Raw genomic sequence first — 23395 nt, forward strand, 5'->3', positions numbered from 1 at the left:
TGGCAATGATAGTAGACTTCAAGCACAAAGTAAGATACATGTCGAATATTGAGGACTAAGTTGTTGATTTGTGGCTACGACACAAGTGTATACAGTGTTTTGTAAAACACACCACAATAAAATTGACAAGGAAAAGAGCTGGACTGAAATTGCTACCACTAGTGATGTTCCTAGGCCTGTAATTTCCTATCTGATTAAATGTAAACTATAATTACATTTAGCCAACAAGTCAGAGAAACATAATCTGTAAACAAACCGCACGCTTAAAAGGTAAACATCAGACCATAATAATGCGAGGCTGGTGAACAGTCCTGTTGGTTTGTGCTGTGTTGGTCATCTTGTTGCACACCACACAGTTTTAGAACAAAATAGTTAAATCTATCTCTTTATTTTGCCATGTGTGGGGGTCTCTCACATTAAAAAAAAAAAATTAAATCTTTTGGTGTGTACTGGTGTTAAGTCTACTTCATTTTTGTGAGCAATGCTTGCAAATGGTGAAGGGCACAACGAGCAGGGCAGGTGCCTGTGAATGTTTTTCCCTAAACAATACCTCTTGTCCTTAAAGCAGATCTGCTGATCGTACAGTTTCAGGTTTTCACCTTCAACACACACACAGTCAAACACATGCAGAGGTTGCTGTCAAAGTGAACATTGCAAGGCATTAAAAGCACAAGTGTAGCTTCTCTTTGACCAGAAAAGAAAACATATTTGCACCACTGTCAGAAATTTTATTTAAAGTTTGCAAAGACAAAGAAAATTTCTATTTTAAAAGAAGGCAGAATGGGGGCGCGCCGGTGGTCAAGTGGTTGGGGAGCGCGCCATGTGCGCAGGTGACCCGGGTTCGAATCCAGCCCGTGGCACTATTTCCTGCATGTCTCTCCCTGCTCTCTTCCCTGTTTCTGACTCTATCCACTGTCCTATCAAATAAAGGCAAAAAGGCCAAAAATAAATCTTTGAAAAATTTTTAAAAAAAGAAGGCAGAATGGTTAAACATTAAACTACTGCATAACGTAATTTCAAAGTTAAATGCTACGACCTCTTGCCCCCTCACTCTCCGTCTCTGCCCCCCTCTCTCTGAGTATATCCCCTCATCCCTGCCTCTTGCAGTACAGCCAAAGCACACATGAATGAATGCCGTGAATGTGTCTGGGAAAACAGTTAAGTCGGGCTCGTTCCCAGCCGGGTCCACCCAGCCAAACACAACAGGGAGCAGGTGGAGGAGTTAAAAATACCAGGGCACACTCGTTCTCTCGCTTCCTGAGCTCCGCCAACACAGTGTTTGATTCTCAGATGTGACTAGTGAGTTGTACGGAAAGTTAGTGGGAGGATTGGCTTCAGGCTTTCGTGCATAAACGAAATGTGTTTGAATGGTTCCTTTATATGTAAAATGTTGAACAACCATAAGCTGTAAGTAATTTGTGGCAGAAGTCCCTCTTTTAGGCCAAAAATATTTCAGCTCCCATGTCCCAGATCCTTTAGTCTGTGTGATTTCCTTCCACTTGGAGCTTAAATCAAAACTGGTCTTTTTGCCGGTTCCTTAAGTTTTATGTTCTGTTTCTACAGTTAATTTTTTCTTTTTTGGCTTTATGGTTTTTATATACACTCCCTTTCAAATAAAAAGTATACAATCAAGTATCAGATCTACAGATCTTGAGATCTAAGGCCCGCATTCTGCTACGTACAACTTTCATTAGGCATTATAAAGTAATGCTGCATACTACTATAACTGGCTGCATGTCTGTCTGTTGTGATTTGCACACCACACTGTTGCTCCAGTTGTCCTTGATACCTCTTAGAAGACTTCTTGGGTGTACTAGTTAAAACTGGCACCATTAAAAGACCCTAAATATGTACAGATTTTCTATGAAATCCCAAATTATTGTTTCTTTTGCTTCTCTCCATCCCCATTATGTCACTCCCCCTGTATAACACATACATTCACTTCACCAAAATGCCAACAAAGAAATGGCCTCACCTCAAACATGCACAGGTGCACAGAGATGCTGAGCCATTATGTAGTTATTTGGGGGGAAAAGGCACCCCTTTCCATGCAAATTGCTCTTATTGCATTAAGCATTTTAGGGACGATGTTGTTAACAGTACAGTGTAAACAAAGTAAAGATTAGTCTACTGTCTGTGAGAGCTGATGGAAGTGCACTGCAGTTTTTATGTCGCACAGACTTTCTGGAGATCAGTAAACAATTCCACCTCTGTATGACTTCCAAATACATTATCAATCTGAGGTTGTCGGCTGCTTTTTTTTTATCTATATAAAATGCAATATATACTGTAATACTGTAGGAGTGGGCAGTAATGGTCAGAAATCCAAAAGGAGCCTACAGGAGCAGGATTAAGAACAGTCCTGCACAAGGCTCTAGTTTAAAGTATTTACTTAAAAAGAGAAAGTGTTCAACTGATGCTTCAGTTTTGTAGGAAGCCTTCTCTTACATGCACAACTGTCAAATTTTGCCCCTAATCTTTGCCCAGAATTGACCTATGGCTAAGTCCCGCCCTCAAACGCGATGAGCCAATAACAGTGCATATAGCCACTCCATACACTCAGACATCGGCTGCCTGGACGTCCATTGAAATGAATGGGAGAAGGTCAGTTTTCGTCCGGTTGTATGAGTTTTTTTTTTTTTTTTTTTTTTTTTTGAGATTTTAAGTTTAAAAATGGTCAAACGGTGTTTATGGGGTACATGCGACTCCAACTCAAGGTATCCTGAGAGGCTGGGTGACAGAATGTATTTTTTACCCTTTCCTAAGCCACATCTAAACCGAGAAAAGTGTCTTCTTTGGATATAATAGTGCAGTAGACCACAACATCAACTCAGCGTGGGTAAAATTGACAACATCTGTTCTAAGGTAAGCCAACATCGTATTTGAGGCAGCATATTGTCACTTTGCTGGAAAGAAATATAAAGTTTAGCTTTAGCTAAAGTTAGCCTAACGTTAGCTCCTAGCTGCATTGTTCGTTGTGTCACTTTGTTTGTTGGGAGTTCATTGGCATTTTTTGTTCTAGTTTTTTTTCTTTGGTGATCGTACATCATTGTTAGCTGTTGTCCATAGGGCTCTAGTTAAACTAACGTTAACTTCTGGAGCTTAGCTTCATTAACTTATCTGTAATAGCCGCAATAACAACGGTTGGCACACGTTATGCTGAATGATTCAATGTAAATACTCTATCACCAAACTAACGGAGAGACGCTCTTGGTAAAGATGGTAAAAAGGCCATTATATTTTTCTCATATTCTGAGCCAAAAACCTTAACTTAAGTGGCACTTTGATTCTGATCCTCTATCTTGTGATGGCAACGAGATGCGGTTTATCACGTTTCCACTGGGACCTGTAAATTTTGGCTTATAACTAAAGCTTTTTATCGACCTTCTAGACAGTAAAATGATTAATATATCCCGTAGTTTAGTGCGTAGTTTAGACCCTTTTGGTGACTTCTCAATGATATGTGATCTTTCTGTCTCCAAAAATCATCAATGGCCTCCTGTGAAATGTCTCCTACTGTGACAACTGCAATAGTGTCTGTCACTGAATGTTCATTGTTTGTCCGAGTGAATGGAGGGGGTGTGGCTTAGCCATAGGTCAATTGCCCTGCCAGCCACCCTAGTTAAATTCCCGCAAGCAGTGATTAACTAATTACTGGACACAACAGGAAATATATAGAAAAATTCACAGCAAGCAAGTGCAAGGGGCTGCTGGTGTTTCCATCCTAACACCAATGTGCGACCTGTGCAATCTTTGTGCATTTTGACTCACCTATGTTCTCCTCAGTTTTTGTTTGTACTGTATGACCAATTGCACATTAATACAAAGGCAAAGCAGTCATTACAGTTTCATACTCTGTTGCTCATACACGTGTGTGGCATGTCTTTTTTACACCATGTCTTGCCCTTTCATCTCCTGCCTTAACAGGCTTTCCAAGGTTTATTGCCCACCTTCTGCCATGTGTGAATGAGGAAGAGAAATATTGCATAGTGCATGTAGGAAAACAGACGTTGGTCTTGAAGGAAAACTATCAAAAGATTGCCCTTAGAAAAGCATTCATAACTTAAAACAAACCATCTAAAATAAAAGAATTTAGTCAAATTCTGTGCTCATTCAGATGCGTGGAATAGTTCGCTTGTCCCTCAGTCACATTTAGTTAAAATTAAGTCTGTTAAATGCTCCAGAAGAATCCTGAATATTTCTGCCTAAGCACACACAAGAGCACAGAGACATTTCTTTTCTTCTAATCTCCAATACCCCCCATTTATTTTCTAGTTTAATTATAGCGTGAGCAGACTATGACAGGAAAACAGTTAAAGCCACATTGCCTTAGCAGAAGTCCTCGTCACTTCATCTACCAGCTGCTTCCCAGATGTTTGGCTGCTCGCACACCCTGCAGACCTTGAAGCTAACGTAATCACCTCCCTTAAACCAAGGTTAGGACTATCTTTAGCCGTATATGTGTGTTTAAGAGTCAGGGAGTGTGTGAGAGACTCAGCTAAAGCAAACTGCAGAGCAGGAGATGTGGGTTATATTGTGCATGTGGCAGGAGTCGAGAAAAGATGAAATTCCTCAAACAAGGGAAATACTTTCTGGTGTTTACCTCTATGTGTGTGTTTTGGGATCTGTCCTAGACCAAAATGTGTCCACTCTGTTTTTACACTCTCTTAAACAGCTCTCAGAAAAGTGTTTCCACTTACGTTTTTCTTTTGTGACTGATTATTTGGTGTAAGTTTCTATGGCACAGATTTAATTCCATTTAAATACATATTTAACATTACTTTTAGTTAATTTGTTCAGCAGGCGTGTTAGGCTCTGTGTGCTTCTTCAAACAGATTCGCTAATGTTCCTATCTTATCTCCATTACACATTCAGCAATGATAGAGGCATTAAGTTTGTATGCTAAAAAGATAATTGATTAGGATTGCATCACAGAGGTATGTACTTTTACTTTGTTGTAGCTGTGCTGGATTCAGTGTTTCTTTGACTGTGTCCTGTTAAACAGAGCACCTGAATCCTGTCTTATTAGAAATTGAAAGTAATGTTTTAGGTGACTAGATGATACTATTCAGAATATTTCAGAGTCACATTCAATGTGGAAACAACAATTTATTAAAAACTTTCTTCTTCCCTGTGCTGCTGAGTGCTGCTGTCAAGATACTATAATTGTAAAGTTTGATACAGTACCAGTTAAATTAAGGTATAAACCCTGCTTTGACATGATGGCATCAAAAAACAAAAGTCCAACGCACAAACTCCTTCACACTTAGTGCTGGGTGATTAATTGAGTTTCAAATAAAATTTTAGCTTCCAACAATTATAACAATGAGATAATCAGAGATAATGATTACTGTGCCTCACCGACTAGAGTGATCTTGGTCGGACAAAAGCTTTTCGACCAAACCATCGACCAATCGAATTGAAGCTGTCAGCCCTCCTAAATTGCGCAAACATTCGTGATTTTCCCATATGGAAGCATTATGAATGAGCAATTTTCTCTTAAAAAGAACCATAACACTACCTTTTGCACCCTTTTAAGGCTTTTAAAGGACTGGAAAAAGTTAGCACTATGTCCCAGTCAGCTTTTGTTAGCTGATCCAATTTTTTGATATTGAGTATCTGCTTATTTCAAGTCCTGATCCAATATTCATATTTGCCTAGATTGGCATTTGAATGTGTTTTGTCTACAAAAATACCTTAAGTAATCAGCATAACTACGAGATGTTTTAGCTGATTCCATTTAACTGATTACAGCTAACGTTGTAAAACACTAGAAATTAAATTTCCACTCAGAACGGTGTAATAGCTCTGCTTTACTTTAAGAATTATTTTAAAAAGTACTTACATATGTTTTCACTTAGTTTGTTATTATTGTTGTTTGTTCAAATTAAATCAGATAAGAATAAAAAATGCACTTAAAGTGGTCAAAACAGCTGAGCAGGCTAAAAAAAAAGAATTCAAAAAAGTGAATTAAGATAACCTCAGTGGTGTGAAAGATTCAATAGATGCAATAACAAATAAATTCAATATACAAATATGAAATATTACACTCCCACTTAAAGATGGCCTGACTATGTTAGTCACACCAAAGTTTGAACTCAACAAATTAATTCAGAACATCCCAACTCCAAAGGAATCAGACGCATTCAAAACTAGAAAAGCACTCAGAGAATGCAGACCTCCGCCATTAGCCCTATCTCCCAATAGTAAAGAATCCTTTAAAAAATTCCTGGATCCAGACGGTGATCCAGATCACTCCCAAAATCTAATCAGTTTTTCCTTACACCATTTCTGACATTTCCTGAAAGTTTCATCAAAATCTGTCCATGACTTTTTGAGTTATGTTGCTAACAAACGAACAAACTAACAAACCGTGCCAGTCACATAACCTCCTTGGCGGAGGTAACAACAATCCCTGTTTAAATGTAGCAGCTTCATTTGAGACATAAACCAAAACACTTACTAACATTGCAGTAAATTCAAATACAGGGAACTCATGTTATCACAGTGCAGTTTCTAAAGATTTATTTTTGTGCTTTTTCGTGCCTTTATTAGATAGAGGAGGACAGTGGATAGACTTGGAAACAGGGAAGAGAGTGGGGATAGACATGCAGCAAAGGGCCACAGGCCGAATTCGAACCCGAGCCGCCCACATACATGGTGCGCGCCTTAAACCATTTGACCACCTGCGTGCCCACAGTGCAGTTTCTACAGTGCAACTGGAGCTGCTAGAGAACTTTTTTCTCCCTCACTCTTATTTCTTTACCCACTGTTACCTTAAAATGAAGATTCTTGTTTAGGAAGACCAGCACCTCCATCGCCTTTTCTGTCATCATTTTTGCCTTATCGCTCTCTGGAGGGTTTTTGTTGTTCTTCTTATAGCCCATGTGGCTTTAGTGGGGCAACCTTCTCCTCTGTTTGTATAGTAAAGTTAGTGTATTCCATTGCATGTTTAGTTGCATGTTGGATCAAACTGATTTGGTAGTATTGAACGCAGCCCTGCGTGCCACTGTCTCGTAAAACGGTTGTGTTACAGATGCTGCCGTTGGACTGTTTTTGCTGTCAAGCTTGAAGTATTTCCATAATGCTCATATTTTGCCATGGGATTGCTAACATGGCTAAAGCTGGTCTGTTGTCCAATCTCGAATCAGTTAAAAAAATGCTTCTGTTGGGTCCAATCCGATAAACGTGATCAGGACACCCCTGGATAGCATTTGTAGATCTGTAAATTTGAATGGACCCCTGCTGCTCTCTCTCTTTTGCTCCCAGTAGCTTTTTGTCAGAAATATGGTGGCAGATTAGCCATATTTATTTAAACTGTGGTATTTTTTATACAATCATCATTGAAATAAGTCGTATATTATTTAAAGTCAGTGGGTATCATAATGTATCAAAAGTAGTAGTTTGAAGGTATTGAGCTCCTGAAAATGTTGATGCCTTGCTGCTTGGTGCATTAAAACAGGTTGAGAAAATGATGTAAAGATATGATAAAAACAGAAAATACCGAAAGAAAACACAACCCAATAACAAAATTAAGCCAAAAAAAACCCAAAACAGTTGGATAGATTTTTTTTAAGGCCATGCACTCCCAATGAAATTCACATATCTTTCTTTGCCTTTGCATGCTTCAGCACTGTTTTTACCCATTTGCAACTCATGCTTATTGCTTCTGTTTCGCAATAAAACATGCTTTTTAAATGCACAGTTTGGGCTTTTTCCACAGATTTCTACCTAGCATGTTTCTCTGTTCATTATCCATGCATGGTGTGAGTTGTCTTTTGTTTCTTTAAAGTGCACTTAGCTTGAAGGAACCACTGCTGATAACTACAAGCTCATGTTTGTACGGCCCTCTGAGGCGTGTTTAAACATGCAGCAGAGAAGCCTCTGTGCACTACTACATGCTGCACAGTTTTCTGCTGACTCGTCACTTTCTCTGCAAAAACCAAGTCTTTGATTCTACTTTCAAGCCAGGACTAGTGCAGTCAGCATTTTGTATTTCTTTATATTTCTATTTGTTTATATCTTAACAGAAGAGAAAAGCTAATTGTGTGATGTTTCCCTTTTTAAATGCAGCTCTTAGTCTTAATAATCGGTTTAAATAGAGTCCAAGTGCCAACTAATGAGAGGAAGTGTGACATGAAAAGAGCTAAAACTCTGCCTTGAGACCTATAATTACCTCATAATCAGTTATTGAGTTTATAGGCGGGTTAAAGGAGGGCATGATAAAACATATTTCCATCTACTGCAGTGTGAAACTCTTATTGATATTGCACTTTTGTGTCTGCAGTGTAATCTGACCTGGTGCTGGCATCACTCATTTGCAGAAGCATTCTATTTTTTTGCAGGGTGATGAAACTCTCCAGAGGATATCTTGTGTTGTTACAGAAGCTGCTTTTTCCCCCAAGGCCAAAAAGAGGGAACTTTTTGAACTCCCCCACACTGAGCCACTTGGCACATTTTGCCTTTCTAATCTCAGAGCCTGAGTGTTGGGCATTTAGATGACAATGGCCAACGTCCTGACTCTTCCTGTGTCATTATCTCTGAATGTGTGAATCCACCAAGAATCCTAGAGACATCTCAGTCGCGGCTTTCTCTCCCCCTTCCTTTTATCCACAGCTTTTCACGCCGCTGACGAGATGAGTCAAAGAAAACCTCGTCATAGTCCCATGAAAGATGAGTGACTGTGAATGCTTTCAAGTATCTAGTGTGATCAAACTGTAGATGAAAGGGCCAAATAGTCTCCCCCGACCCTCCCCCCTCTCATCTTTGATACCTCTCAGAGATTCTTGCGCCTGTAATTGACGAGCTTTTGAAGTACAGTAGCGGCTAGTCACACTCACATTTCCTTTGTTCGCCCACACAGATCCCCTCTGGGAAAGAAGTGTGAGTTTGTGAATAAATGGCTTCATTTGGCTCCTTTAAGACTTCAGAGCTGCAAAGTCACTTTTTCTATCTCATTGCTGGATATCAGACCTAGGGCATTTATATCCACTTCATTTTACTGTTTCACATTTATAGAAACCAAGAAAATGCCCACAGCATTGTTCAGATTAAAGCTCTTTGGTTTCTAACATCCTAGCATCAAACAGTAAGAGGTTGAATTGTTATCAGTTGTCAACAGATCCAACAAGTAAAGTTCCTTTCTGTGCTTTCCATCTGGTTTCATTTGAATATCATACTTAATAGAATCATCAGGAAAAAACAGTATTGGACAGAAAGATTTCTTCTTTTTTTTCTTACCCCAAATCACCAGATATGCACATCTGTTGGTGCATTTCGGTCAGTGCCACTGAATTTAGCCTCTTGAAGTTGTTTTTACACTGAGAACATTTTATGCACTTTAGAAAATTAAAGGAAAAGGTTTGGATGGCCTTTTAATTCAGGGAAAAGCTCGAGCCGAGAAAATTGTTTTACATTTGTTCATGCAGCTCAACTGAGAAATTTTGGTGAGTTTTCTGAATGTGTGGAAGCAGCATGAAATCAGGAACTATGGCTTAATCGTAACCTAAGAGAGTTTTTCTAAATTTTGCTAATGGTTCTTCTAAATGCTAGGGTTTTACCTTTTATAAGGCAGTTTCAAGTACAGATTGGCTGATCCACTTTTTTTCAGTCTCGATCAGATTTTGATACATATGTAAAAATACCTGTAATGAATTCCGATATTTAAAAAAAAAATCAGAATTAATATTCCTATATCCTAGTAAATATTTTATTTAGCATAAAACTTAAAGTGGAGGTATTTTGCCTTTTTTTTTTCAAGGCTTTACACCATCTCTCTGATACCCACGTAGTAGCTTCACATGGTTTACAGCTCAAAAAACTCCTCATGTTTCTCACACTGGCGTCCTGAAAAAAATTTTAACCTCTGTCTGAAACGCTTTGTGTTCGCTGCTGTCTCTTTCCTCCTATTGGCCGACTTTCCAGAGGCTGGCCGGCGGCAGGACTCAATGTTTTGTGCCCGCCCCCTCTGATGTGGCTATGTTGTTATGCTAGTAGTTGTAAACTTTGAATGACCCGGTCGGACTGAGTAAAATATGGACGTGTACGTGTTAGACCCAGAGTCTGATCCTGATAGTTTGGAGAAAACCAGAGAAAACCAGCAGCAGCGAAGAATAGAGAACGACATATCTGTTTGGTGTTTAATTACTGTGTTACTAAATGGCTAAAAGGCCTTGTGGGGGCAGTCTGTTCTGCTTTGCTGGCAGCAGGGACGAACCACGAACCAGTCAGGAGGTCCTGTTGCGATGACCTAACCAGTTCGCTCCATCAAAATCTCATCTCGGGAAGATCTCGGAGGGATCTTCAATGAACCGTTTTCATCAGTTTACATGCTAATTCCAAGATTACTGCCACATACGTTTATCTTGCTGTTTGAAAATTTGCATATGTGGAGAATGGACACCCAACGTTGTGACTTTGTATTTATGTTTTAAAAATGGGGAAAGTATAATAACCCCTCTTTAATATTACTTCCATTAAATTTATAAAAAATGATGTGCTGTCTTCACATTGAATCAAGTAAGGGCATCAAATGTCATGTTTTCAAATTAAATTTTCAAAACATCACCACAGGGCTACAAGGGGAAACTTAATATTAAAAAAAAGGGTTGACACTGTATAAAAGTAAATATGCATGAATAAATGTCTATAAAAATGTAAAAAAAAAAAAAAGAAACCCTCTGCAAATAAGTCAATAAAACAATTATTAAACTAAATAGGATTATTTAAGGACTAATGAAGCAGGAAGGAACAAATGTCAAGTTTTCAAGCTATAAATTGAAAAAAGTGCGAGCTGCTATGGAAAACACTACATTTCCTGATGTGGGCATTCACAATAAAAGCGCTTAAGGAAAAGACCAGCTAGGACTGTTATTGTGAAGTATTTACCAGAAGTCCCACGTTTACCATTGAGTTAACTTAGCTTTAGCACCAATCACTGCGTTAACAGTCAGCCTCTCTGTCACTCTGTATAGCTTCTTCATTGAACGCCACAGCCCACTTCTTTAAATCATCATGGATTTAAAATAAAGGAGTCATGAGTTAAAACACCTCTTAACTTAACTGTTTAAGCCACAGTAACAGGATTTGCTGCATCTCATATCAAAGCCATGGACAGGACAACAGAGTATGGCCACTTAATGCTGCTGTTGATACAGACATTAGTCTTAGAGAGGAGAGAGCACACCTTTTACTTCATTACTGTGCCTCACATTAATCACACATATACAAATGGGTGATGTTTAGGTTGTTGTCTTACTGTTCTTTAGTTAGGCAGTGAAAGAAAAAAAATGTAAAATTGTGAACCAGGTTTGGTGTGAAAAAGTCCGATGACACTTTTTAGCCATGTCCCCTACTTTACATGGTGCTTACATAAACATAGAGCAGTGGTGTTTTCCTCAATCTACACACCAGGGTAAGTGTTCACAGAGCTGTTTCAAACCTAATATTTACGCCCTCCTTCACTGTGAACATCACAGAAGTGTAATGGGGAGAGTGAAGTGATCCGCCTCTGTGCTGGCTTCAGAGGTAGTAACAGAGGCAAGAATGCAATCAGCAGAGCCCGGGGGGAGTGCAACACTGTACATGTGGAACTTCTGCTGTGCCATGCTTTCTTGTGCTGTAACACACTGTGAATCAACAGATACACCAGAGACATCAAATATCATGTTGTCACGATATCAGCATGAATGTCTCAAGATGTATTGATGACAAAGCTTCATTACGGCTCAGTTGCAGAAACACACTGTGAAACATTAATTCTCTCTTGCTATAAAGTGCTTCTACAAGGACACTAAGAGTCACATTATAATCAAGGGTCAGTGACACAGATGTCTCTGCTGTTTATGAGAGTTTCAGCTGTTAATCAAAGCACCATTTCTTTTTTCTGCTAAAGTACTTCCTCATATGAAAGAGGCCCCTTTATACAGTATATTTTTTGCTGAGTGCATCAGTCTGATGGGTTTTTTTTGCATAGTGTTTATAAGTCCATCTTTTTATACCCTCTGCCTCTACAAAGATGTCATCTGTGATTGCATTTAATTTTTGTGTCATAAAATAAGCTTTGTGTACTGTGCCATGACTTTTACATTCTTTCTTTAACGTTTCAAACATCAAGTCCACAAATTTGAACTCCACACTATGATTAAAACATCCATGTAAAACTATGTTAAGATTGATAAAAGGTGTAAAAAGTTGATCCTGTATTTTGTGGCTTGACCTCACTCTGGTTCTAGGTGATTCTGTAGCCTGACAGAGTTGTTGCGTACATTGCATGACACATTACTGCAGAAGGAGAGTTCAGATCAGGTTTCGTGTCGTGTTTCAGTCATCAGGCTCAGTTTCCCTGTCAGCACTCTTTGTCTGCATGTGTGTGGTTGTGGAAAAATTATTATTGCAACATTTTTTCTTACATACAAGTATTCTAATGTATTTCTTCAACATAATATTGTTAGCACTTCCACAGAAAAAAGCCTAGAGTGAGTGCATTTCAACAGTTTTCAGAGCTGGCAGATAAGATGTTGAGCATCGTTATGTGTAACAGCAGCAGTTTAGACCTGCATAAATTGGGAATGAGCTGATGTCGGTACACAGTAATAGGCTGAATAGACTTATGTAAATCCTGCTTTTTTGGCTAATTTATATTCAAAATGATCAACCCTGCAGCTCTGAATGTTCAGGAGCAGTTCAGGGAAACTGCAAGCCTCATTTGCTTTGCATACAAATATCTTCTTAATGATGGCACGAGTTAGATTAGACTTTAATGGCAGAAATACTGAAATGAAACCCTCCTAAAACCAAGCTGACACTCTTACAAAAGTAACATCTCGATATAGTGGTAATAATTTACCATAGTAATTATATTCCATGTATTATTTTATAAGTTATGCACGATGGGGTAAAAGCTTGTTATTAAATCCAAAACCTGTCGCTGAGACAGAGAGAGATGATTAATTGAGTTTATAATCAGGGTTCAGTCAACAGGTCGTGGAAACATTTGGTGTTTTATGTGTTGTTTTCCAGTACTGGAGCTGATAAAACAAGACTTAAAGCCTTCTCATGGTAAAAAAGATGTTTTGGCTCTTCTGCCGACCTGCTTCGGCATGAGTTTGTGAGAGTTATGGGGCAGTGGTTAGATGTAATGTGAGTGGTTGTATACGGTGGCTGCTAGTGGACTGGTAAGCTCGGATGTAGCCACAGCGGCAGTTTTGTAAGATCTAGCCAACATTTCTTTATCAAAACAAGAGAAAAGAGCCACACTGAAAGCTGCTCATGACTGATATTCTCTCCCTTCCCTGGCCTGCTTCTGCATGGGTTTGCTATCATTACAGGTGGGGTCTGCCGGTGTACCCAATGGCTACTGCTGTGGTAGCTTTTAGCTCAGATGAAGCTGTAGGAAAACAGCAGTTTAATCAGAATTGAACCACATTTTCCTTTAAAACAAGAACTAAGAGTCCCACTGAAAGCTTGTCTTGGCAGAGAAGATGTCTTTGTACGTCTCCCAACTGGCTTTGGCATGAATTTATTTACCAAAGAGCTCCACTATACATATCTACGGCACCGGTAGCCTGTCTGCTCAGGAGAAGCACATGCATAGAGCCTTACTTTGTCTTGCTGTTCTAATTGGCCTGTCATGAATGTGATAGACAGTGCGCCTCCAATCACCTTCCAAGAGTTCTCTTTGCAAAGTCCAGCCCTTTCCTGCTTTCTATAGGAACTTCCCCATATGAATGTGAAATATATCCATGCAGTAGATATATGGAACAGACTATCTGGTGTGTCAAGTTACTCTGACACAGTCCTGACAAAATAACAGTTTTTTTGAAGTTACACATAAAGGCCAAGTTCAATAATTTCTGAATATTTTCCATGTCTAATGTGACCCATAACCTATCCAGTTCCATTGGAAAAAAATCAATATGGATGGAGAAAAAAGGAAACTGTAGGGATGGACAATACTATCAGCATGATATCAGTATCAGCAGATATCAGTATTTCTGCCAATATTTACAGTCATGTATGGCTGATATCAGCTGTAAATGCTACGTAAAAGAGGTGAACTATGTTCACAGTGGTCAAGATTCAGTTTATGGATTTTGGATCATGGTTCTGTATGGGTTTGGTTAATCGAAAAAGGGCACAAAAAGTCCAAGTCTCACAAATTTCTAATTCTATATTTTGTTTAATTATCATTATGTTTTAAACTTACATTATCACAATCCAATTATTTTTTCAAATCATTCAGTCCTAATTTTAGAGCAGTGTATAGGCCGGTGCAGTGGTTACTCCTGCAAAATCCTGACGTGTATGTGAGTGAAGGACTGCAGACTTGCTCGTGTAAACACAGGATGAGACATTGCAATGGAGTCTGGTGAATTTTTTTTTTTACAGGCACTGTATTTTTTTAATTTTCCCTCTTTAAAGACTTTGTTTCAGTTGAATTGGGCAGGCTATAGGTCACATCAAAGGTAGAAGAAGGTGTAGACTCTTGATATACACTATAATTCAGTCTGTTTTCCAGTGAAAAGGGTTCATTTCCATGTGTTCTTTTGGGTTCTTGATTTATTTCCTTCCTACCCATAGAGTTAGAAAATCAGCTCATTGTTTTTTTAAGCTCTGTTAAATCAAGATCTCTGGAAAATACACCAGAATTTCTTGTTATCATGGGAAACAGTGTAAACTAGAAAAGCACTCAGAGAGTGCAGACCTCCGCCATTAGCCTTATCTCCCAATGGTAAAGAATCCTTTAAAAACATTCTTGGATCCAGACGGTGATCCAGATCAGTCCCAAAATCTAATCGGTTCCTCCTTATGCCATTTCTGACATTTCCTGAAAACTTCATGAAAATCCATCCATAACTTTTTTAGTTATGTTGCTAACAAACGAACAAACAAACCCATCCGATCACATAACCTCCTTGGCGGAGGTGATAAAAGGGAAAGATGCAATGTATACTTTCAGCTTTCATGATACTGTTATTCACATCTCCATATTTTTCTCGTTTCTCTGTGTGATGATAAAATGGTTCCACTTTTAATGATGATTCTCTTCTCTGTTTTTCAGACGGCCCACGGCTACATCCTCTTGTTTGATGTGTTGGGTGGAGGGGACGATAAGTATCTCTATGAGCCTGTGTATCCAAAGTGAGTGCAACACAGACACTCTCATACACTACAGCCATTTAATAATCATTATTGTGCTTTCAAACATATTCTCTGCATCTTCAGGGAAAACACAGGGGTTGTGTTAATGTGCATTTTATACTGATCTGCTGAAACAGGGACATCCTAGTGTTAGCCCTGCCAGCTTGCTTGTGTTATATGACTACAAATCAAGTATAGTTGTTATTAAAAGATGCAGAAATCATTCATTTGTACTTGATGTACTAGCTTCTTCTTTGCTTTGTTAAAGAGTAAAACTGTCTCAGGCTTGTTTGTAATTTCCTAGTGGCTGTCACAGAAACTAGTATACAAGCTAGCAGGCATATAACAGCACTTCACTGCTAAAACCTCTTACGTAATTTTATATTTGCTCACCACCAAATAGGTATTTGCTGTGGTTATACTGTTGACCCAGGAGGGTAGTGAGATCTAGCTGGTAATTGCTGCAGCTTTAAATGATTCGTCTCATGCAAACACTTAACTATGTGGTCAGAAGTATGTAGATTTTCCACATTTATTTGGTACCGAAGATTTCAGTTAACCTGCTAGTACTGATGTAAATACTCTTATGGGAATGCTCTCAAAGTGGCCCTCACCAAAAGCGCACAACAGCATCCTCATGGGGGTGTCTGAGCGCTATTCTCTCCTCATTATTAATCCTTTCACCTCTGTGTGTGGTCCCATGCGTTCATTTCTTGCGTATTTGTGCTCTTTGTATGCTTCCAAGGTTGTTGTCCTGTGTGGTTCACATTCCTCAACAGCATGCCAGCAGAGGTCAGACAAGTCAGGGCTTATTCCAGGAGCTTTTAGCGGCAGCTCTATCATCAGTTTCCCTTTTACCTCAGTCACACAGCTGATATCTCAGTTTGGATTGATGTATTAACGTGTTTGTATATGTTTGCACAGAGGAAGCCCTCGTGTGAAGGTGACCCCGGGTTATAAGGAGGAACAATGTGCCCCCGCTCTGTCTTTAGAGATGAAGAAGCCTGTGGATCTGGAGGCCCCGATCACCAGGTAGGGGGAAGTTGCCTTATTGTCCTTTTATATCTTGGTTTCTTCCTCTTGTTGTGTCTGCCTCTCCTTCATGACCTCAGCTCTATATCTCTCAGACAAAGACGCCCACACACAAGAACATAACCTCATGGTGTATGTTGATTTAAGTGCTTCCTCTAAATAAAGCTTTTTCAAGATGACTTCCATTTAAAGCTTGTATCCCACAATGTTATCATTATATTAAGTGTATTCCTGCTGGTTTTTGCATGTTTGGTTCACCAGTGGATGTTCAAACTATTTGTCCACCCGTAAAGGGCATGTAGCTCTAAGTACTAGCTTGAAAAATCTCTTCCTCTTATTTGATGTTGGTTGTAAACACGGAGACCTGCAGAAATTCTCAACTCTGCAGAGCTGCTGCTCAGAGAAACAAGTGATGGACTGGATAGAATTGGGTGGAAAGGTTTCATGGCGATTGATGAAAGGATAGGGTGATGAAAGGGAACATTTTTGACTTGGGTGTCAGCTGCATGGAGCACTCAAGTCATCCTTGAAGGTCTTTAGAACTGTGCTAAGGCTTTCCACACACTAGACAATTTTCAAATCTGTAAATATTTTTGAAAACTTGGGAAGCCACTGACATAAGGACAATTTCAAATGATTTTTCATAATCCTCTGAACACACACTCTAGATGACTTGGCCTGACCACTGGACCCCTGGAGACCACATACCTGACAACCTGCCAACAGTCTCACAGTGAAGATTACCCACATCATTTTTATGTCATTCTCATATTTACTTTGAAAAATGTACAAAAATGAAGAAAGTAGGATTTTTTTGTAGTCTATTCTGAAAAAAATGGTTTTGAATGGTTGCAAGATACGTTATGCTTAACATCTCTGCCTCAAAAAAAAGTTTTAAACCAGTATTTAGACTCAAATTTCAGGTTAAATAGATATTGCAACCTCTATGTTTGAAAATTATAGCAGGCACTATAAACAGATTTTCCCAGAAATGTGACTCGCTGTGTTGTTACTTTATGGTTTACTATATGGCCAATGAAAGAGTTGGCATCAGGATAAAAGAAGAATGCATCAGTAGCATAATGTGGAGATGATTAAAGTGAATAAATACAATGATCCTGCACTTGACCTTTTATGGGGCATTTTATATTCTTCAGTCAATTAGATATAGTAATGCTTCATGATAAGACTGTCTGTTCTATATGAATTATCACATAATAAATCTAATTAAAATCTAAATTAAATCTACCTGGTTATTGTTTTTTTAATATGGCACCACTATCCATTTGGACTTAAGGATGAACTGATTTGATCTGTAGTATTTAAAGATAAAGTCACTGTAATCTTATTTTCCAAGAACATTTAATCTTAGCTGGGTCTGTAGGGTGTTACATCACATCTCAGTTATTTCTATTTTGTTATGAGTCAGACAGAACAGCACCATCCACTATGTTCAACCTTGCTATATTAATTTGAGATCTTCTCCTGCACCATTTTATCCTGCTGTAATGAGCAGTGTCTACTGAGAATCTCTTACTCTGCAGAGGAATAGTGACACTTCTACTTTTTAATTTGAGTATATTCCTGTGCTGTTTTATTTTAAGGGTAATATATTCCTCTACAAAAACACCTCAGTGCAATCCTGGAAATCTTACAGACCGTTCAAGTGAGTCATCAGGTTTTCATTTTGGACAATAAAATTGAATCCAGCCTGCAACAATATAAAAACCCTCTTGTGCTTTTTATCTATAAGCTCCTAGTAGGAGAGTTTTCAGATCAGTGAAAGCCAGCATCTACTGTCTCCTTGTTTTCTCCTTTGCCATGTGTAATTTCATTTCTTTCTTCCAGTTTCACCTCCTGATATCAGCCTCACATCCTGAAAACTTGACGTCTTTGTTCCTTAATCGCTGTCACTCTGCAGTTTTCCGCTTTGCTTTTTTTCTTGCATATCTTTGTTTATCTTGCATTTGCCTCTTTTCACATCCTTGTGTTCAGCCGTCACTTCTCCTCTGCACTTGATGGAGATTACAGGGTAGTCATCTGAATGAGAGCACTCTGCTGACATTTCACAGGCACAGCTCGATTGTGCAGCAGATGAGTGGGTGTCTCCTGCTGTGAAACTACGCTGAAAGCCTCCTCCACAGAGAAAGTCCACTGTGCTTTACTTCCCTACATTCCTCTTTTTTTCTATTGGTTGTGCTTTTTTTAGTTTTCAATCTTTTGTACGTTTTAGAAGACAATGACTGCTCTACACTGGCACACAGACACACTGTTGTCTATTCCTTTGTGTTTCTGAAGACAGTGGCACTTGGCAGCAGCAGCTATGTGGCCTCATCACAGCTGACCAGTTGAAGTTTGAGGCTGGCACAGCTGGATTATGACGAGTCCACTGTTTTCTGATACTCAACTGTTTGTTATCATGCTCACACTTTTTCTGTCTCAACCCCATTTTTTAAAACCTTAATGCTAATTTTTGTCTGTTTCCTCTTCTTCCCACCAGTCTGCAGTCCCTCCAGGAGGACCTGCTGGTGTGCACCGCAGACGGATACCTCCATGTGCTGCACTGGGACGGGTTGGGCAGCAACGGACGCAAAGCCATCTGCCTCACTACCATCCCCTTCTCGCTAGATCTGCAGTCTGCTCGAGGTTAGAGAAGACCCCTTGCAAAAATGTAGAGGAGGAGAGCGCAGACATGATTAAGGATTACAGAATGAAACACATTTTCAGTGTTTAGTTAATAGAAATATTACAATATGCTCACGATGCAACATGAATTATGATACAGGTACAAAATGACATTTTATCACGATCTTTGAACTTTTAAAAAGAACAATCATAATAATTTAGCTCAAAAATATCGGCAGTAGGGGCGTGCCAGTAGTCGAGTGGTCAAGGGGCGCACCATGTACGCAGGCGACCCGGGTTCGAATCCGGCCCATGGCACTATTTCCTGCATGTCTCTCCCTGCTCTCTTCCCTGTTTCTGACTCTATCCACTGTCCTATTTAATAAAGGCCAAAAATAGATCTTTAAAAAAAAAAAAAAAAAGTATCGGCTGTAGGCAAAGGCCCTATGTTAAATTATGAAATTCTGTGGCAATGAAATTGCAAAACATCCTTTCTCTTTCTTTTCTTTATACTTACACTATAGGTAAACATTTCAACTTACACAAGTGCATCTAAAAAGAATATAGTGAAAAATCCACCAATACAGCCTCAGTCCACTCCTTGTGAAGCTCCCCTAAGTTCTTGAATCTCCTTGCTTGACAATCTTCTGAAGGCTGAGCTCGTCCCCGTTTCCTGTCCACCTATTCTAACCGCGATTTTGCCTTCCTGTCAACTTTTCATGAATATACGTTGATACAGCCTCTGAGAACCACCTGCCCTTCTAGCAATGACCTTCTGTGGCTTACTCTCCTTGTGGACAGAGACAATCATTGTCTTCTGGATTTCTGTCAAGTCAGCAGTCTTCTCCATGATTCTGGTTGTGTGTACCAAACCTTTGCAAACTGGACTTTTCCAAAATAGTCAAATATATCTAGGGATATTTCCCTTTTATATAAGATGAATCTAGAATATATGGAAGCTTTACTTTTTGACATGAATCAAAGGGAAAAAAACTTTTTGTGATCTAATTTTTTGAGTTGCGCCTATACTGAAGGTAAAAGTTTAACTTATAGTTCTATAGTTAGTGAAAAAAAACATTAATTTTCCTCTGTAAAAAGTGACATGGTTGAGATTTTACAAAAGCCCTTTTTGATTTATTTGTTTGAAATAATGGAATTGTGAAATCCTAATCAGATAATAATGCAACGCACAAATCATGAACATCTTTGAGTTGCATCTTTTTCTTCTTTTAACAAAGCATAGAAAGCTTTTAAAAGAGTCCATTTCTTTACTTTGTGTCACTAAATACAAGTTTATATGCATCATGTTTTTTATTATGTTTATTACAACTGGCACTACTGTGCTAATCATCAGCCCAGATCTTTAGGGCACAAATGCATGTAGTCATCTCTTTGGCTGTCCAACTTTCTTGGGAGAGCAGGGTTTCAAACCCACTCCCCAGTGTAAGTAGTAATAGCCTCAAAATCTTTACTTGACTTTGCCATTAATGTATGCCTCTTTAAATCTGCTGAGAGCATATAAGAGAAGCCAAAAACAGACTGCAGCCTCTGCCACTTGACTTATAGTATCACCAGTATTTTGGCACATTGGTTTCAATTGTTCATATTTGTATTGATTTTTTAATTGTATTATGAGGTATTGTTACATCCCTAATTACAAATCTTTTAAAGGAAATTTTATATTAAATGAATATATGTTTAAATCGCTTAAAAAAAAAATCATTGAAACAAGATTCTCACGTACAACTTTTGATAACCTCTAGTTAATTTTTGCCTGTGTGCTTGTGATTTTGTAGGTGGTCCCTCTCTGGATCTGGAAGGAGTCTATATCCGCTGTATGGAGTATTGTGTGACTTTGGACGGCTTCGCTGTGGTTCTGAGTGATGGCCGCCTGGGCTTCATCACGCCGCTCAGCAATACCATCACAGCAGATGTAAGAAAACTGACTCACACTGCTGATGTTAAAATACAACCATTATTTGCTAAAAGCAAGCACAGTTTATTTGAAATGTCTTAGTTTTGAAACACAGTTGAAATTGTCTAAATCCTCTACGCTCGACCTGCAGACAGCTGGCAGCTTCGACAACACAGACCTATTTAAACCAGGACGATGCTTCAATGTATACTCACATTTTAAGTTTCTAATGAAAAGTTAGTTCTGATAACAAAATAAGAAAATAGATCAAAAGAGGCAAAGTCCATTTTGGTTGTTAACACTTTTTAGAGAAGTTTGTTTAAACCCGTTGATGCCTTTTTTGCATGGGCAATGAAAAGAATGGTTGAACCAGATTTAGGGAGTTCATAATTTCATCTTTATTTCCACTTAAAACACAAGACATACAATGAAAAGCCCACACTGCAAGGACAAAATTGTAGAAAAGTAAGTAAGAAGAAAATGTTGGGAACCACTGGATAAGGGGATTACAGATCCAGAAATTTGTGCCATGGCTTGACCGAAAGATATGACAAACTACGCGTAGGTACGCAGTTAGCCATTGGGACTGATGTGATGATATTACAAGGAAAGGAGCTGGGCTAGTCTACACTGGGAATCAAGACTGTAAGCAAATATACTATAAAGTTATATTGTACTTGTTTGTCTATCCAAACATTAATTGTAATGTTTGTCTATCCAAACATTACAATTAATGATATGCTTGTGTGATGCTAATGCTAACAGCAGTGACTCATCAGTTGCCATTTTCTCCAACATTTCTCTTTTTTCAGTGCATCGTGGCAGTCTCTCTGTAACAGACAAGGGCAGGGATGTTGTTGTCAGAGCTGGGTAAACTTTTGCTCAGTCTCATAGTTCCCTAACTTTATCATCCCTCTATCGCTTTGCCATTTGGTTTGTTTGCATCTGTAACTGCTGTGTTTGCAGAGCACTCTGTGCTCTTATTGGTCAGTGCCACTGACGTCACAGAACAAACTGTAAAGGGCAGGACAAAAAATAAACATGCTAGACAGTCTGTTGGGAGAACGTGAGGTGTCTCAGACATGTTTTTGATTGCCGATATCTATGGCCACATTACATGAGACAAAACAACAGATTTATGTGGGACAACAGATGGAAATTAGCGACTCGCTACATCTGGTGCAACCATGTTTTCACTTACTTTGTATGAATGACCAATGCCATTGCACACTGTCCCTGGATAAATAAATAAACTAAACTAAGATTTCTAGGCCTACCAGACCAGAATCCCTATAAATGTGGTATGTGTGGTATATGTTGGTTAAGGCTAGAAAGATGCAGACTACATCTTAGCTCAGTGACTCTGTGGATGTCTGTGGCCTTTAGGAAAATTAACAATGAATATAAACTGTTTGGTACTTAAGCGTGGAGATGATTTGAAAGAAATAGGCTGTTTAGGCTGAAGATGATGAGCGCTGGACCTTTATGTAGGCAGACATAAGAATAAATCCAGCTTGATCCATCAATATTTTTGTTAGTGACTGATGCACTGATCAAAAATAGAAAACGTTTGGCGGCAGTACACAAAGGATGTGATTTAAAAAAACCTTCCTATTATGTAAATGTGGGATGAATCTTGACAGAAGATTTCTCAGGTAAATGTGGTCTAAGCATTAATCTCTACAAATAGCAATGGACAAAATGTTCACTTTTAAACCAGTTTAAACTTATTTTAAAAGTTTTTATGACTGTATTTATTTTCTACTTTACAGTTTATTATTGCTAACTCTATTGAACATTTAGTTCAGGTCATTTCTGACTGTTATTGAACTTTTCACAAGTTTTTCATTAATGTTTGTGTGCATGCAGCAGCTGCAGGGGGTCTGGGCGGCGGACGTGACCGATGGCACCTGTGTGGCTGTCAACAACAAGTACAGACTGATGGCCTTTGGCTGTGCCAGGTACTCCTCTTTGTCTAAATCTTTAACAGTACAGTGGCAGGAAGGAACCTCGCCTGTGTGTTAGTTTGCATCTAAGTGTTACAGAGATTGATTGTTGTAGTTGTGGTCTGCGTCCAGTGTGAGAATCTGTCAGTTTGTGTTTGCAGAGGCCAGCCTAGTGTGTCCTTGTGTAATCTCCCAGTTTGCTGGAATTTTTCTTAACACTTCAAACTTCCAGCTTCTTTTCCAAAACTTTTCTGTTTAAATAGCTCATTGGGACAGTTGTGTTACAGTTTATGGTGCAAAAACAGTTAAAAACTAAGAGACAGAGGGTCATACAAGAAAATAAGTCTTTAAAAATGTCTGCTTTGATTACAGCGGCTCAGTGCTGGTCTACATGATAGACACCACGACAGGATCCATGCAACTCTCCCATAAACTGGAGCTCACGCCGAAACACTACCCAGGTATCACCCAGAAGCTTTTCATCCTTCCTCTCTTCCTCTCTCCTCTCTACTCTCCTTATTTTCTGTCTTTCTGTGTCATACAGAAAAAAATTCCACTTAGAAATAGCTCACATTCCTCTAGTTGTCCCTCTCTTGGGTCTACATGCCTGTGTTTCTCCTCAGTTCACATCTGTTAAAGTGATAATACCTGTAATGACAGAGCTCCCCCTGGTGGTGGAACTCCAACGTTTTTACTGTTGGCTTACTACTGAATAAAAAAAGAGTTGATTATCATA

At 38.9% G+C, this 23395-nt stretch overlaps 1 protein-coding gene across 1 annotated transcript in view; it reads left to right on the forward strand.

Annotated features, from left to right (window-relative positions):
* Positions 1 to 23395, forward strand: part of ric1 (RIC1 homolog, RAB6A GEF complex partner 1) — a 57505-nt gene that overhangs the window by 16380 nt on the left and 17730 nt on the right. The window contains exons 3-8 of the mRNA XM_041810748.1: positions 15062 to 15141; positions 16066 to 16173; positions 18674 to 18819; positions 20595 to 20731; positions 22583 to 22674; positions 23032 to 23120. Coding sequence (XP_041666682.1) covers positions 15062 to 15141; positions 16066 to 16173; positions 18674 to 18819; positions 20595 to 20731; positions 22583 to 22674; positions 23032 to 23120 — 652 coding nt within the window. The remainder of the gene's footprint in view (positions 1 to 15061; positions 15142 to 16065; positions 16174 to 18673; positions 18820 to 20594; positions 20732 to 22582; positions 22675 to 23031; positions 23121 to 23395) is intronic.

The sequence above is a fragment of the Cheilinus undulatus genome, linkage group 17 (genome assembly GCF_018320785.1).
Source record: "Cheilinus undulatus linkage group 17, ASM1832078v1, whole genome shotgun sequence".
Lineage (NCBI taxonomy): Eukaryota > Metazoa > Chordata > Actinopteri > Labriformes > Labridae > Cheilinus > Cheilinus undulatus.